Genomic DNA, 13,078 nt, shown 5'->3' on the forward strand with positions numbered 1-13,078 from the left:
CCCAAGTACCTGGTTCCAGGTGCCCGTTCCCCCCAGCGTGGGGAAGCTGGTTCTGGGAGCAGAATCCCCCAGTGGCCCGAGGGACACTCACATCCTTGACTCCCTGTCCCCAGGTACGCGAACGGGACCTGCCCTTTGTCACACACACCTTGTCATCAGAGTTCACCATTTTGAGAGTCGTCAATGGCGAGACGGTAGCAGCTGAGAACCTCGGCATCACCAATGGCTTCGTAAAGCCCAAAATGGGTGAGTTGAGGGGGCTCCATGCAGGGGAGAACTCAAGAAGCTACCAGGTCCTACCCCAGAGCAGCCACATCTCAGAGTATCTGTGACGCACCAGACATAACACAGGGTAAGAGTCCTGGTCAGACCCTGCTCTCAAGGTCTAGCAAGGGCAGGGGACATGGACACAGCCGGTGATGGCCAGAAGCCACCCCTCAGCCACCCGAGGTATCAGGATGGGCCTCCCAGAGGCAGCGACTCTCAAACTGAAGCTTGGAGCACAAGTAGGAACTCAGCCAGATGGTAAAGGTTGGAAAGGCCATTCACTCCAGGCAGTCGGCAAGGCATGTGCTAAGGCCCGGGGGTCTGGAGGCTGCAGAAGGAGCAGGGACCAGGTCTCCCGGAGCAGCTGTCAGCTGACCCCACTCCTCTTCCTGGGTCCTCCTCCCGCCCCATGCCTCTCCTCCCAGCCTCAGCACCCGCTCTCTTTGCTCTCGCAGTCCAGAGGCCTGTCATCCACCCTCTGTCCAGCCCAAGCAATAGGTTCTGTGTCACCAGCCTGGACCCTGACACGCTGCCTGCAGTTGCCACGCTCCTCATGGACGTCATGTTCTACTCCAACGGGTACGTCCCCCTTGAACATGAGAGGCCGCAGGGAGCCCCAGTCTGAGTGGGGAGACAGATCTGCCACCTGCCCTGGAAGCTGGTCCGAGGGTGGGGGTGGATCATAGCTCTACCCAAAAGTCACACTCTGTGAGGGGAGACATCATTCCTTGGGAACCCCCGAAACATGGTGAAGCCCCAGGGGCATATGTTTGTGGGATAAACCCCCCATTCACTGTTCCCTGAGCCCCAAGGGCAGGTCCAGTCCATAGAGGAGCCAGGAGGGTTTTCACTCAGCAGACAATAGGCTTTGCATTTTTCCTCAGAGCAAGCAGATTGTAAGTTCAGGCACTAGGTGGGGTGAGACCAGAGGCCCGTGAGCTGGAGTGACCACAGACTGTGCCCTGAGGTGTGGGACAGTGCAGGGACAGTGCACAGAGGGCCGGCTGGGACTGCGACGTGTGGTGCTCACCTCCGTGAACGCTGTGGGCTCATCCGCCCCTCCGATGAGGAGACCGAGGGTGGGCACAGAGGTTCGGGGTCACCCAGCAAGTCATCCAGGGCAGGATCAGGGCCATGTTTCTGGCCATTGCTCTTCTCAGCACCCTGTGCAAAGGCTGACAAGCAGCAGGCAGGCCGGGTGGGGGTCTGGGTACAGCAGGGGTCCCCCGCACCCCTCACCACCCCGCCCCCCGGCCCCCAGGGTGAAGGACCCCATGGCTGCCGGTGAGGACTGTGGCCACATCCGCTTCTTCTCCTTCTCCCTCATCGAGGGCTACATCTCCCTGGTGATGGACGTACAGACCCAGCAGAGGTGAGTTGGGCCTGGGGTGGACTGGGCTCCGTGGGCACACATGCACCCTGTCCACAGTCAGGGCTTGCCTCGTGGCCGAGCTGGCCCCATCTTACAGATGACAGCCACTCAGAGAGATGAAGGCCCGGGTTGTCAGGGCTGTCCCCTCTCTGCAGCTGGTGGTGGGGACAGCGTCCTTTACCAATCAGCAGAGGGGGGCGGTTATTCCCAAGCCCACTCCCAGCCTTGCCTTCCTGTTCCCCCCCAGATGAGGAGGGCTCAGGAGGGGGCCTGGAGCCCCCTGAGCTCCCCACTCTGGCCCAGCACCAGAGCCCTGAGGACAGCCACAGTTCCTACCATGGGATCACAACCCATGTCAGCCTCTGGGGTATTTCTCTCTCTCCTTATTCAGGTTCCCTAGTAATTTGTTGTTCACAAGTGCATCTGGAGAGCTCTGGAAAATGGTGCGGATCGGAGGACAGCCCCTGGGATTCGGTGAGCTCTGGGGGGTGCCACACCGGTTGGGGGGGGGGGGCCTAGCATCGCTGTCTGGGCTCACTCACCCCATGGTACAGATGGGGAGGTGGAGGCTTCAGGAGCCCTGGGCCCTGGACCAGCGAGTGACAGGAGGCTTGGGCCTCCAGAGGATGGGAGGAGCGCCTACAACCAAAACGCTCTTACATCTGTCCCCCTAGAAATTGCATACCTGTTTATTAGTACAGCATCAGGGGTGTGATAAAAATCGAAAAGGAAGGGGTGCCTGGGTGGCTCAGTCAGTAAGCGGCTGACTCTTGATCTCCGCTCAGGTCGTGAAGTTAGGGTTCTGAGTTTGGGCCCTGCTTTTGGGCTCTGTGCTGGACATGGGGTCTACTTTAGAAAAAAAAAAAGTCACTCCTTTGTCCCAGCTGCTCACAGGCAATGGCTGTTGTTCTAAAGAGTGTCCCTCACAGAAATAAATGCAGTTGCAGTCAGACTTAGACCCCCAGCACTCACCCCTACGTACCTCACCTCTTCTGTCCTGGGAAGGGGCAGCTTCTCCTCCATGGTCTGATCCCCCAGGAGGACATCCGCAGAGATTCCCTAAGATTCTTTAGCCTCGGTGTCCATAGCTGCCCAAACAGTGTCTCTGGCAGTGAGGTTTGCCCACGAGTATGTTCCACGGGCCCACGGGGTTCAGAGCCCTCGGTAGTTAGCAGGGCCAAGTGGCAACGATTTGCCCAGAGCTGATGGAGGCTGCTGGTCCCACTGTCAGCGATGCAGCATCAGAAATGATTGGCTTGAGTTAAACCTGTTAGACCCCCGAGCTGGAACCCGGGAGAGGCTCCTGGTCGTCTCCAGGAAGCATCTTCCACAAGCCCTGGTGGGATCGGTGAACCCTGATCTCCCACAGATAGAGTGAAGAATGTTCCAGGTAAAGCTCAGACTGCTCCAGGGACCATGATGTCGGCCCCAGATGCTCCACGCCTGGGACGGGAGATGGAGGTGGCCGGGCATTTTGACCTGAGGCCAAAGGGTCAGTGAGGGAGCCAGCCACAGCCCCCTGCCTATGGATGAGCTTGCAGGGGACAGTAACTAGCAGGACGAGACGAGTGCCCCCAACTCTGCCCACATCACAGCCAAAGCCAGAGCTATCCTGGGGGCAGGACATGGGCTGCTCTGTGAATGCTGAGAAATGTACGCTGAAGGCTCCTGGTAGGACCCTGGGGCCCACCTGCCTCTCGGGGCCTCCTTTGCCACAGACCCCAGTATGTCTCCCACTGACACATGCTGCCTGGTGCAGGGTCGTGGGGACTGAGCGCCAGAGCTCCTCACAAAGGACGCTGTTAGGAACAAGCGTGACCGCAGGCAGGTGCACCTCAGTTCCCTGACTGCCATCCTAATGAGGAGGATGGTAGCTGCCTCCTCCGGGTGGTAAGCACTCGTGTCATATACCAGGTGGCTCGGAGAGGGTCAGGAAGGGTGAGGCTTCCCAGAGAAGGTGACAGGTGGGGAGGGGAGGGCAGTACTAGCAGCAAGAGTATGATGTGGCACCCATGTGGCTCCAGGTGGCTGTGCCCAGGGTGCAGGGTCCAAAGGGTAGAAAGGATAGGACCTAGCCGGGTCACCACAAGCAGCGGGGCAGAGTCCTGATGCCAGACCGAGGGGTCTTCCTGAAGGTGGGGAACCTGGCACAGCTTTGGCTGCCAAGGCGAGCAGCCGAGGCCACCCAGAGACTCGGGCGACAAGCAGTGCCCAGCGGCTTGTCTTTACCCCCAGCTTTGGTTCCGAATTGATCAGAATACACTCTGTAATACAAAAACAAAATGTCCCAATGATGGAGAAATAGAGGGGCTGGCAAGTGGAATTCAGAACGTCGCTCGGTGGGCGGAGGTGTGCACGTTGCTGTTGGGCTGTTCTGCTTGGGGCGGCCCCGTGGGCGGGCGGCCAGGGGAGGGCGCGGACCACAGCCTGCAGCTGCCTCCCCAGGACGTCGCGGAGTTTAAAGCCACCCTTACAGCTGTGAATAGCCCTGCAAGAAAAATAACTTGCCGAGAACCTGAACAAGTTCTAGACCCGCAGGTTCTATATGCTTCTGAGTGTGGTTTGGAGTAAACGTATCTTCCATCCTAACCCGGCCTGCACACGCACACTGCTCAGGCTACGCCTTCACAAGACCGTCCTGGCTCGAGCTCTGCGCTGTGCCATTTGGGCTTCCCTTAGCTGTCATACAATTTTATAAAGTGCTGGTCACCAGCCTTCCAAACTGATGGGACACGTGGGCGCCAGCCCAAGTTAGAGAGAGATCATTCTAGACTCTCATCTCCTATCCCCGTTTTTATCAGAAGAGCTGTGTCCATAGCGAAAGGATTTTAGAAGACGGCCAGTCTCCACCACAGGGTGCCACAGTCACCAGGTGTGCAAACACCAGGCCTGCCCAGCCACCAAAAGGGCCTGCGGGGTCACCACCCAGGTCCAGGTGCAGCTGACAATAGCAGGACCGGGGTGACAGAGTGAAGGAGCAGAGGAGCTGCTGGATGGCAGTGACGCTGGGGCATTGCAGGGGGTGGAACCCGGGTGGATTCCCAGCGTGGTGGCTGGTGAGCCGATCTGGACTCTCCCACCCAGTCAGGGACAGTGTTGGAAAAGTCATCATCGGAAGATTTTGATTTCTGTCAAAATCGGAAGAGTGGCTTTGGGGGAAACAACCTGAAAACTTTGAAGGGGTTGTATTGGTGGCACAGGGTGGTCCTCAGATCCTGGAGGTCTTCCTGGAGGAGGAAGCCCTGAGTAGTGTCTTCAAATCAGGCAGAGAGCTAGGGGTGAGGAGAGGCTGCACCCCTGCTTTGAGGGTCTAGAGGGAAAAAAAAGCCCTGTCCAGGCCCCCAAAAATGCCTGGCACTATTAGGACAAGTCGAGGTCATTAGCCGGCGGGGACTCAGATGAGGGAACAGATGCTCACAGAGAGGAAGTGACTTGACCACAGTCTTCTGGCTAGAAGAGAGTCTAAGGGCAACAGGAATAGGGCCTGAGCCCCCATCCTCCTGTGGGCCCGCAGCCTCCAGCTCTGTCTCAGAGAACACGCGAGATGGCAGGGAAGGAGGCTTGGGAGCCCCGGAGGGCCCGCAAAGCCGGACAGAGCTGGGCCCTGCCGAGGGGAGCGCGACGCCAGCCCGGGGGTCAGAGGAGGCTCCCGGGTGGAGGGGCCCTTGGCGCCAAGCCTTCAGGGCGAGGGGCAGGTGCGCTGGGAAACTGCGGGTGTGTGGCAGGCTCTGTGTGCGGAGGGAGGGGGGCTGGCCGGGGTGCTGAGCGTGGTCCCCCCCTCTGTTCCCAGATGAGTGTGGCATCGTGGCCCAGATCTCCGAGCCCCTGGCCGCCGCGGACATCCCCGCCTACTACATCAGTACTTTCAAGTTCGACCACGCGCTGGTGAGTGTCCCGCACCGGCCCGGGGGGCGAGGGGTGCGGGCCGGGGCTCACGGGTCTTGCCTCCTGCCACCCCCCGCAGGTACCGGAGGAGAACATTAGCGCCGTCATCAGCGCCCTGAAAGTCAGCCAAGCAGAGAAGCATTAGGAGGGCCTCTCCCGCTCCTCCCTTCCTGCCCCCCAGACCCGGGCCCGGCCCCCACCCTGAAGATTCTTCTCGCAGTATTTCTCACAGACTGGAAAATCGGCCCCAGGGTCCCCAAGAAGGGGCCTCCGGGAGACACCCCCAGTTGCTCCCCCTGCCAGGCCTGGGGCCCGAGCTGAGGCCTCCCCGTGCCCTCCTGCCTTCCTGGAGGCCCCAGGCCCTCCAGAAGACCCCAACCTCCTCCTCACCCCACCCCTACTCCAGGAAACGATGTCTGAGGCCCCGGGAGCTGGCGAGCCCGCCCGCCTTCCCATCTGGCCTTGCCCACAGCTGGGGGCAGATGCTGAAGGAAGCAGGTGCCTCCTGCCAGACCGTGGTGTTCTGACTCTCGTGTCATCTCGGGGAACTGGCCGAGCGGGGCTGAGTTCGCGGAGCCCGGGGCGGCCCCCGTGAGGACCTGGGGCTGGACGTGTGGTCGCTGGTCTCTGGTTCCATCAGCTCCGGGCTGGTTCCCGCCGAGTGGAGGCCAGTGGGCGGCCCTCGGGCCACATGCTGGGGAGGCTTTGCCGAGCACGGCGGGAGGGGAGGCCTGAGCTGGGGAGGACCCGCGCCACCCAGAATTTCGCCTGCCATCCACAGGGCCTGCGCCCCGACTCCCAGCAAGACTGCCAAGGGGGCCCTGTCCAGACGCCCCCCGCCGTAAGCACTCACTCCTGGGGGTGGTTCCCAGGAAACCCACCAGCCTGGGGCACAAGCTCCCAACCCCTCTTGCTGTCCCGGGACCCTCCTTGGGCAAGCGGAGCCTTGGTTTCCCCCGGGTGGGGGCATCCTCAGCATTCTGGACCTGGGGTTTCTTGGGTCACCCCCACCCCCAGCAGTTGACTAGACCAGCACAGGGCTCCCCTGTTATCCTGCCCCCCCCCCGCTCCCCTGCCCCACTTGTGGGGGATGTGGAAGGCCTCTGCCCCCGACTCACCTGCCTGCCTGCCCCTCAGCTGGGGCCTGTGGCACTCATGAGTACTTGACCTGGGGGGCAGCTTATCTGAGCCTTAATAGAGAAAACTGTACCGTACGTTTTAGTTTCTTATTTAATATATTTGCGCCCAGGCTGTGGTCGGCGGCAGTTTCAGGGGACGGGGCCTCCTGAGTTCTCTCGGGGGCCCAGAGGCTCAGCATCATTCGGCTGGCACCCTGTGGCTGCAGGGACCAGCAGGAGAATCGGGTGGTGTCGTAGATTCTTGGAGCAGGAAGCTGGCAGCAGAGGTCTGTCACGAGACAGGGGTCCCCCAGGGCACCCCATCCAGAGCCATACAAGCCCCACGGACAAGTGCCCAGGCCGCCGTGGTTCTCTCTGAACATCAGAGGGGATCCGCAGGCCACAGGGCGGTGGGCAGCCAGGCGGCAGGCAGGCTGCGGCAGTCTCGTACCCCTGCAGGCCGAGCAGGGAGCATGGGGTGAAGCCCGCATGTCCTCTGCAGCTGGGGCTGGACCGGGGGGTCCCCAGCGGCTCCTGCCTCCCCTGGTGCTCTTTCTCAGGCTGACTTGCGCTGTTCCTGAGAAGCTCAGAGGAGAAAGGCTGTTCTCCTAGTAGGTGAGGGGCTTGTGTGAGCCCCATGCCCCCCTTCTCCCAGCGTTGTGGGACCAACCCTCCAAGCCCCGGAAGCCCACCAGACGGAAGAGCCGCGGGTCTGGATCCTCACAGACGCTCAGGACCCAAGCACTGATTAGGAACCCACTTTTTTTTTTTTTTTTAAGTTAACTAATTTTGCACAAAACTCCCAAGCAACCAAAACGCGTCCACTGTTTGCTGGCCGAGCGGGCAGGGAAGCGCCGAAGCCCTGAGTCCCCTTCGTCTCCTCGGAAGGCCTGGGTTTTCCGTGGCGTGCCCCTCCAGACTCCTCCCTGTCGGGTCCCCGGTGGTGTCACCTCTCCGCCCTCCCTCCCTGCCGACCCAGCCTGTCGGCCCCATGACCCCAGAGACGTGTGCTACCCAGACCCCCCCAAACGTATCTATTGTACACACTTATAAATACCTGTGTTTTATGTTGATATAGATATATACTGTAAATAGCATATATACTTGAGCAATATATATGTTAATATATACTGTGTGAGCACGCACACGCGTGTGTGCACAGTCCATGGACGCAGACCCCACTGTGTGTGCACGTGTGTGGGCGTGAGGGCCTCCGCCCGCTGGGCCTGCTGTGCACGCAGGCACCATTTGAGCCACCGTATATTTTTAATTCAAGTATATAGGCAATACATTATTAGAGAAGCCCTGACTTGAGAGAAAAAAACCAGCATCCCAAGAGCAGAGCCCCAGGGCCCCCCCAAGCCTCCCCTGGAAGTGGATCCAGCCTCATTTCTGTGGCCAAGGCTCCCGGAACACCCTCGTTTGCCCTGGCGGACAGGGGTACAGAGGGAGGGGCGTAGGAATCCCGTCTTGCTCTGGAGCAGAAAGGCCCTCTTCCCGTTGCCCTGAGCCCAAGGACCTGGGCAGGTGGTCCCCGTCCAGCTCTCCACCCGGAGCCCCCAGAGCCCCACGTGGCTGTTCCTGCATCTTTCTCACCCGCAAGCTTAGAGACCTCAGGTTCTTTTCCCAGGCCTCCTCTTGGAGATCGGCCCCATCCAACCAGGAGGAGAAGGCCCGAAGCCCGTGCCCTCACGTCCAGGAGTGGCTGTGGCTAGGGCTGGGCCTGGGCAGGAGCTGCCACCTGGGTCTTCTGGTCCCCAGCTTCCCCTCCCACTGCGCGTCTGTGACGAATGTAGTCATAGGTTTGGTTCTAGGCAAGATGCCCCCCCTCCACGTTGCTGGGTGCAGGGGGTCTCCAGACCCCCTCCAGAGAGGCCTGAGGAACGTGCCGTCGTGGCCTGCGGTTGTCTTGGCTCTGGCTGGGGAGGCATGTGGCCGGGGCAGAGAAATGGGGTTCCTGAGGGAGGCAGCTGAGGGGTGGGGGTGAGCGGCGGCCCTGGGCCTGCTGCCTGGGCCCTGCGGGTGCATCTTTGCCTCCGTACCGCGTGGGAAGAGCTCACACCCGCTCCTGCGCACTACAGAGGGGATGGCGAGGGGGCGCATGACCACCCCCTCCAACCTCACGCCTGGTTGTTAAGATCTGTGTCCGTGGCTGAGGCCTCCGCATGGGCTCCTCTGGTTCCCGAGAAGCACCTTCCTGTCTCCCTTGGCACCCCTGTCCCGACCCGCAGGGATGGGCAGTGCCCGCTCTGTACCTCCGTCCTCCACGGGGGTCTCCGGGCACATGACTTCCATCCCAGCTGGAGAGCTGTGCGGACCCCCCGGCCCAGGATTCAGGGGGTCCGGAGTCTCCCAAGCACCAGCATTCTCCCCTTGCCAAGGCCTTGGTGACCAGCATGGTGTCCGGAAGAAAACACGTGGTCCAGGGAGGCTTGTGCCCCGTGAGGTGACAGGATGACCCGGAGGTCAGGAGAGGAGGCTCTGGTTGGACGGCAGGGTGCGGCCCCCGGTCCCGAGCCAAGGACACCACTGGCCTGAGAGTCCAAGATGCACCTGCCCGCCCACCGCGAGCGGCCCCTCCTGGCCGCATTTCTCAGGCTGACTGAGGAGGCCCCGGGCCACCTCGCTGGGCCTCTGGACCTGGACGTGGGGACGCCCTGGGCCCTGCCCAGCCAGGGCTAAGAGGGACCCTGTGGGTCTCCCGGGTGACGGCACAGCGCTCCCGTGCTCTGACCCCGGGGTCCCTGGTGCCGTCCTGAGTGAACTCTGAGGGGTGGTCGAGAGAAGCCCCCCAGTGGATCTGTGTGCCCCTGCGAGCCGGGGCCACTGGGAAACGAGGCAGGCATTTGGCTTGGGGAGCAGAGCTCGGGGCGGGGGAGGAGGATGGTGTCCGTCCGTTTCCCCCACAAACGCGAGCGCCGGCTTTTCAGGTTTCCGCAGAGCTGTGCTGAGGGAGGGCTCGGCCTGGAGGGGGCAGGCGCCCTGGCTTCCAGGAGGCGGCGGGAGGCGGCCGGTGGCTGCGGTGCGTCCGGCCGGCGAGCGCGGTGGGCAGCGCGGTGGGCGGCGAGGCCCGGCGGCCCCGGGCGCTGCGCCCTCTGGCTACGTACCTAGTCCGAGTCTCCGAGCTCATCCCAGCTTCTTTCTTCTGTTTTCGAATTAGAGGCAATCAAAGGGCAAGTGTCCTTGTCCCTCCTCCCGTTTCCTTGGACGCTGGGAGGAGGCCACGGGGTGGGCTGTGCGGCCTTCAGCCTTGGCGTCCATGCCGTCCTGGGAGGCCTGCCCTGGGGAGGAGGAGGGCCAGGCGGGGCCGTGCCGAGGCAGGGGGTCGGGGCTGGGGGGCGCTGGGAGTCAGGACGGGGTCGTGCTTGGCTATGAGCCTGTGTACACATACATGTGTGAGTTCAGTATTTTGAGGCCTCGGGAGCATTGTCACCTGTGGGCCACGTGCAGTAGGGTTGACTGTGGGTGGGAGGCCTCGCACGCAGGACCCCCCCACCTCTCCAGAGTTTGTTAAAGCTGCTCTGAAGGGACAGTGGTGTCCCTGGCGGAGTCTCTGCTGTACCACACAGAGGCCTGGCAGCCCCAGGGGGTGAGCCCAGCCGAGCCAACTCTTCAGAAGCATCCAGTCCTGAAGACAGTATTCACGGGGAGAGGTTTCAGGGGCTGGCGCCCTCCCAGCGACTCGTGCTCATCTGCAAAGAGCATGGTGGATGAAAAACGGGGCCCGGTTTGGGTTCCAAGATAAGAGGTCAAGCCCAGTGCGTTTTCCTGTCCTCTGCCTCAGTTTACCTATTCAGAAAATGGCCCAGGAGGAACTAAGCAGGGTTAATTCCAAAACTGGGGGGGGGGGGGGCGGCAAGGGGCTGATGACAAACAGAATCCCAAGTCCTCCTCTTGCTCTATGCCAAACTTATTTCCGTTATCCTGAGATGGGGGTGAGTGGACGTCGGGTGCGTTATGGGGCTCTGAGGGGCCTCTGCCCTGCCCAGGGCCTCGCCTGGGGTCCGGCCCTCACCTGGCATGCCCCAGGTCACCAGCAGTAGCAGCAGTGGCACTTACATCTGTCCCAAGGTATGGGCGAGGGGGAGCACGGGGCCCCCCTGACGCCCCAAGGCCCTCACGCTTCTACCCTCTGTGTTGAAGACACACAAAACCCTCGAGATTCATGTACTGTATGACGGAGAGAAAAAAAGTACCTAATGTTCCCCAAAAAAGACAGTATATTTTGTACTTTGTAAAGTGTTAATTAAAATGGAGACAAAAATGGATGTCGGCTGACTGCTGTCTGATTTGGGGCTGATCGGAATCACGTGTGCGGTCTCTCCCTTCTAGCCGTGCTCAGGGAGCACTGGCCGGGGTGGGGTGGGGCGGTGCTGGGAGGAGGGAGAGCAAACCTTCCAGCCCAACAGCCAGAGTCCGAGCAGAGAAACTCCCTCCAGAGCTGCCAAGGGGCTGTAGTAGTCACTGGGGCTGTGTAACAAGCTGCCCCCAAACTCCACAGCTTTCAAAGTGACTGTGCGTGTGTGTCACGGTTTACGTGGGTGAGGAATTCAGGAGCAATTTGAGCAGCTCTGGCTCGGAGCCCCTCGTGAGGCTGTAATCATCTGAAGTCTTGGCCGAGCCCGGAGGATCTACTTTCAAAAGCGATTTATTCACACAGCTGGCAGGTCGGGCCTGGCTCTTGGCAGGAGGCCTGTTCTGCTCCGCGTGGGTCTCGCCGTGGGGTTGAGTTCCCTCGCCGTGCGGTGCCTGGCTTCCCCAGGGCGAGGGATTTGGGGGCCAAGGGAGGAGCCAAAATGGTTTTGCGTTCCCACGCCTCAGGATTCGCACACCACCGCCCGCCACCCTCCTCTGGCCAGACAGCCTAGCCCTGGTGTGACACAGGAGAGCACTCAAGGTCAAGGTCTCGGGGGCCACGTCCGGGAGCCTGGCTGCTGGCGCCCACGCTTCCTCCCCAGGCCTCTGGCACAGAGCAGGACAGAGCCTCCTCCCCAAGCCCGGAGTCCTGCTGTGGAGCCCACCCCCCAGGAAGGGCTGCTGGTGCTGGAAGCCCGGGAGCCGATGCCTTCAGGGGGACACTGGACGCAGGAGGGCTGGCACCTGCCCAGCGTCCCTCCCACAAGCCTCGCATCTGGCTCCTTGCCCTCAGCAGGTGGGCACTGGGGCTGCCCTGGCGAGAAGTCCCGAAGCTCTCTGGTATTTTCCACAGAAGGCAGGTGTGAGCAGGGCAGGGCTGAGGTGTGCCTGCACCTGGCCTCACCGACCCCCACCCTCACCCCACTTCACCCCTGCCCCTGGAGACAGAAGGGTCTGAGCAGGGGGCTGAAGCACCCTCTTACTGCCCTGAGCCCCAGAAAGGTCTGCTGCTATGAAGGCTTTTCCCTGTGGGGTCTGCAGACTGAGCACCCTCAGGCCTTCAGATGAGGTGCTGGAGCCAGGACATCCCTGAGGACTGAACTGCCCAGTGCCAGGAGGATCCAGGATGAGGGGACAGGAGCTGAGAAGAGACACCAAGGCAGCAGACAAGGGTGGGGAGGGTCTGGAGTGTGGCGACGCACTCCGGCCAAGCAGGGAGACCAAGCTCGATGGGAAGACGCTGGTTTTTAAGACCAACCCAAGGGTGTCCCTTCTGGTACCCTGGTTGCTATGGCCAAGATGGAGATGGTTACTGGATCCGAATCTTGGGTGGGAGGCTGAAACCTCTCCTACGTTCAACAGAGACCCTCCCCAGCACCACTTCCTGCCCCTGAACACCGCTGGGTGGGGAATCCAGGCATGACCTTGATCTTCTGGGGCACTCGCCCTCCATAAATCAGTAGGTGCTTGAAGATGCCGATTGCACTGAGGACAGATTTCTGTTCTTCACCACTGGGGACACATGGTACACGACCCAGGGAGTTTCAGGAAGGAAAATGACAAATCATTTTCAATCTGTCAAGTTTATGGAAAATTTTTGCTGTCAAGCTAAAGAACCGGCTCTGCACAGAGAAGTGGAAGTAGTGTGAGCCCAGAAGGGTCCCAGGGCCTCTCCCCCCAAATGCAACCTGGCTGGTTCCTGTGGCTTCAGGTCACAGCAAGGACTTCTGTTCAGTGACTGGTCTGCTTTTATTTTTATCTGTTTTTACGATTTTATTTATTCAGAGAGAACATGGGTTGGGGGAGAGCAGAGGGGGAGAGAATCCCACGCAGACTTCATGCTCACCGAGGGGCTTGATCCCACGACCCCAAGATCAGGACCTGAGCCAAAAGCAAGATTCAAGACGCTTCGCCAACTGAGCCACCCAGGTGCCCCCTATAGATTTTAAGTAATCCCTGCACCCAATGTGGGACTTGAAACTGCAACCCCAAGATCAAGAGTGGCAACGCCCCAACCGTTGCACTCTAAACTGCAAAGCCCCCACACCGCCAACCCCTTCCTCTTCCCCTGCTTTGTCTC

General features: G+C 60.9%; 1 protein-coding gene across 2 annotated transcripts in view; it reads left to right on the forward strand.

Annotated features, from left to right (window-relative positions):
* Positions 1–10,910, forward strand: part of CASTOR2 (cytosolic arginine sensor for mTORC1 subunit 2) — a 54,279-nt gene extending 43,369 nt beyond the window's left edge. Inside the window, exons 4-9 of one of the 2 annotated variants that reach the window (XM_038539039.1) lie at positions 114–246; positions 693–846; positions 1,529–1,639; positions 2,031–2,113; positions 5,430–5,524; positions 5,604–10,910. In XM_038539039.1, the coding sequence (XP_038394967.1) occupies positions 114–246; positions 693–846; positions 1,529–1,639; positions 2,031–2,113; positions 5,430–5,524; positions 5,604–5,669 (642 nt within the window). In that variant the 3' untranslated portion in view covers positions 5,670–10,910. The remainder of the gene's footprint in view (positions 1–113; positions 247–692; positions 847–1,528; positions 1,640–2,030; positions 2,114–5,429; positions 5,525–5,603) is intronic. The other variant, XM_038539040.1, reaches the window with a different exon arrangement.
* Positions 10,911–13,078: the final 2,168 nt, after the last annotated feature.

This window comes from Canis lupus, chromosome 6 (genome assembly GCF_011100685.1).
Source record: "Canis lupus familiaris isolate Mischka breed German Shepherd chromosome 6, alternate assembly UU_Cfam_GSD_1.0, whole genome shotgun sequence".
NCBI classification, from domain to species: domain Eukaryota; kingdom Metazoa; phylum Chordata; class Mammalia; order Carnivora; family Canidae; genus Canis; species Canis lupus.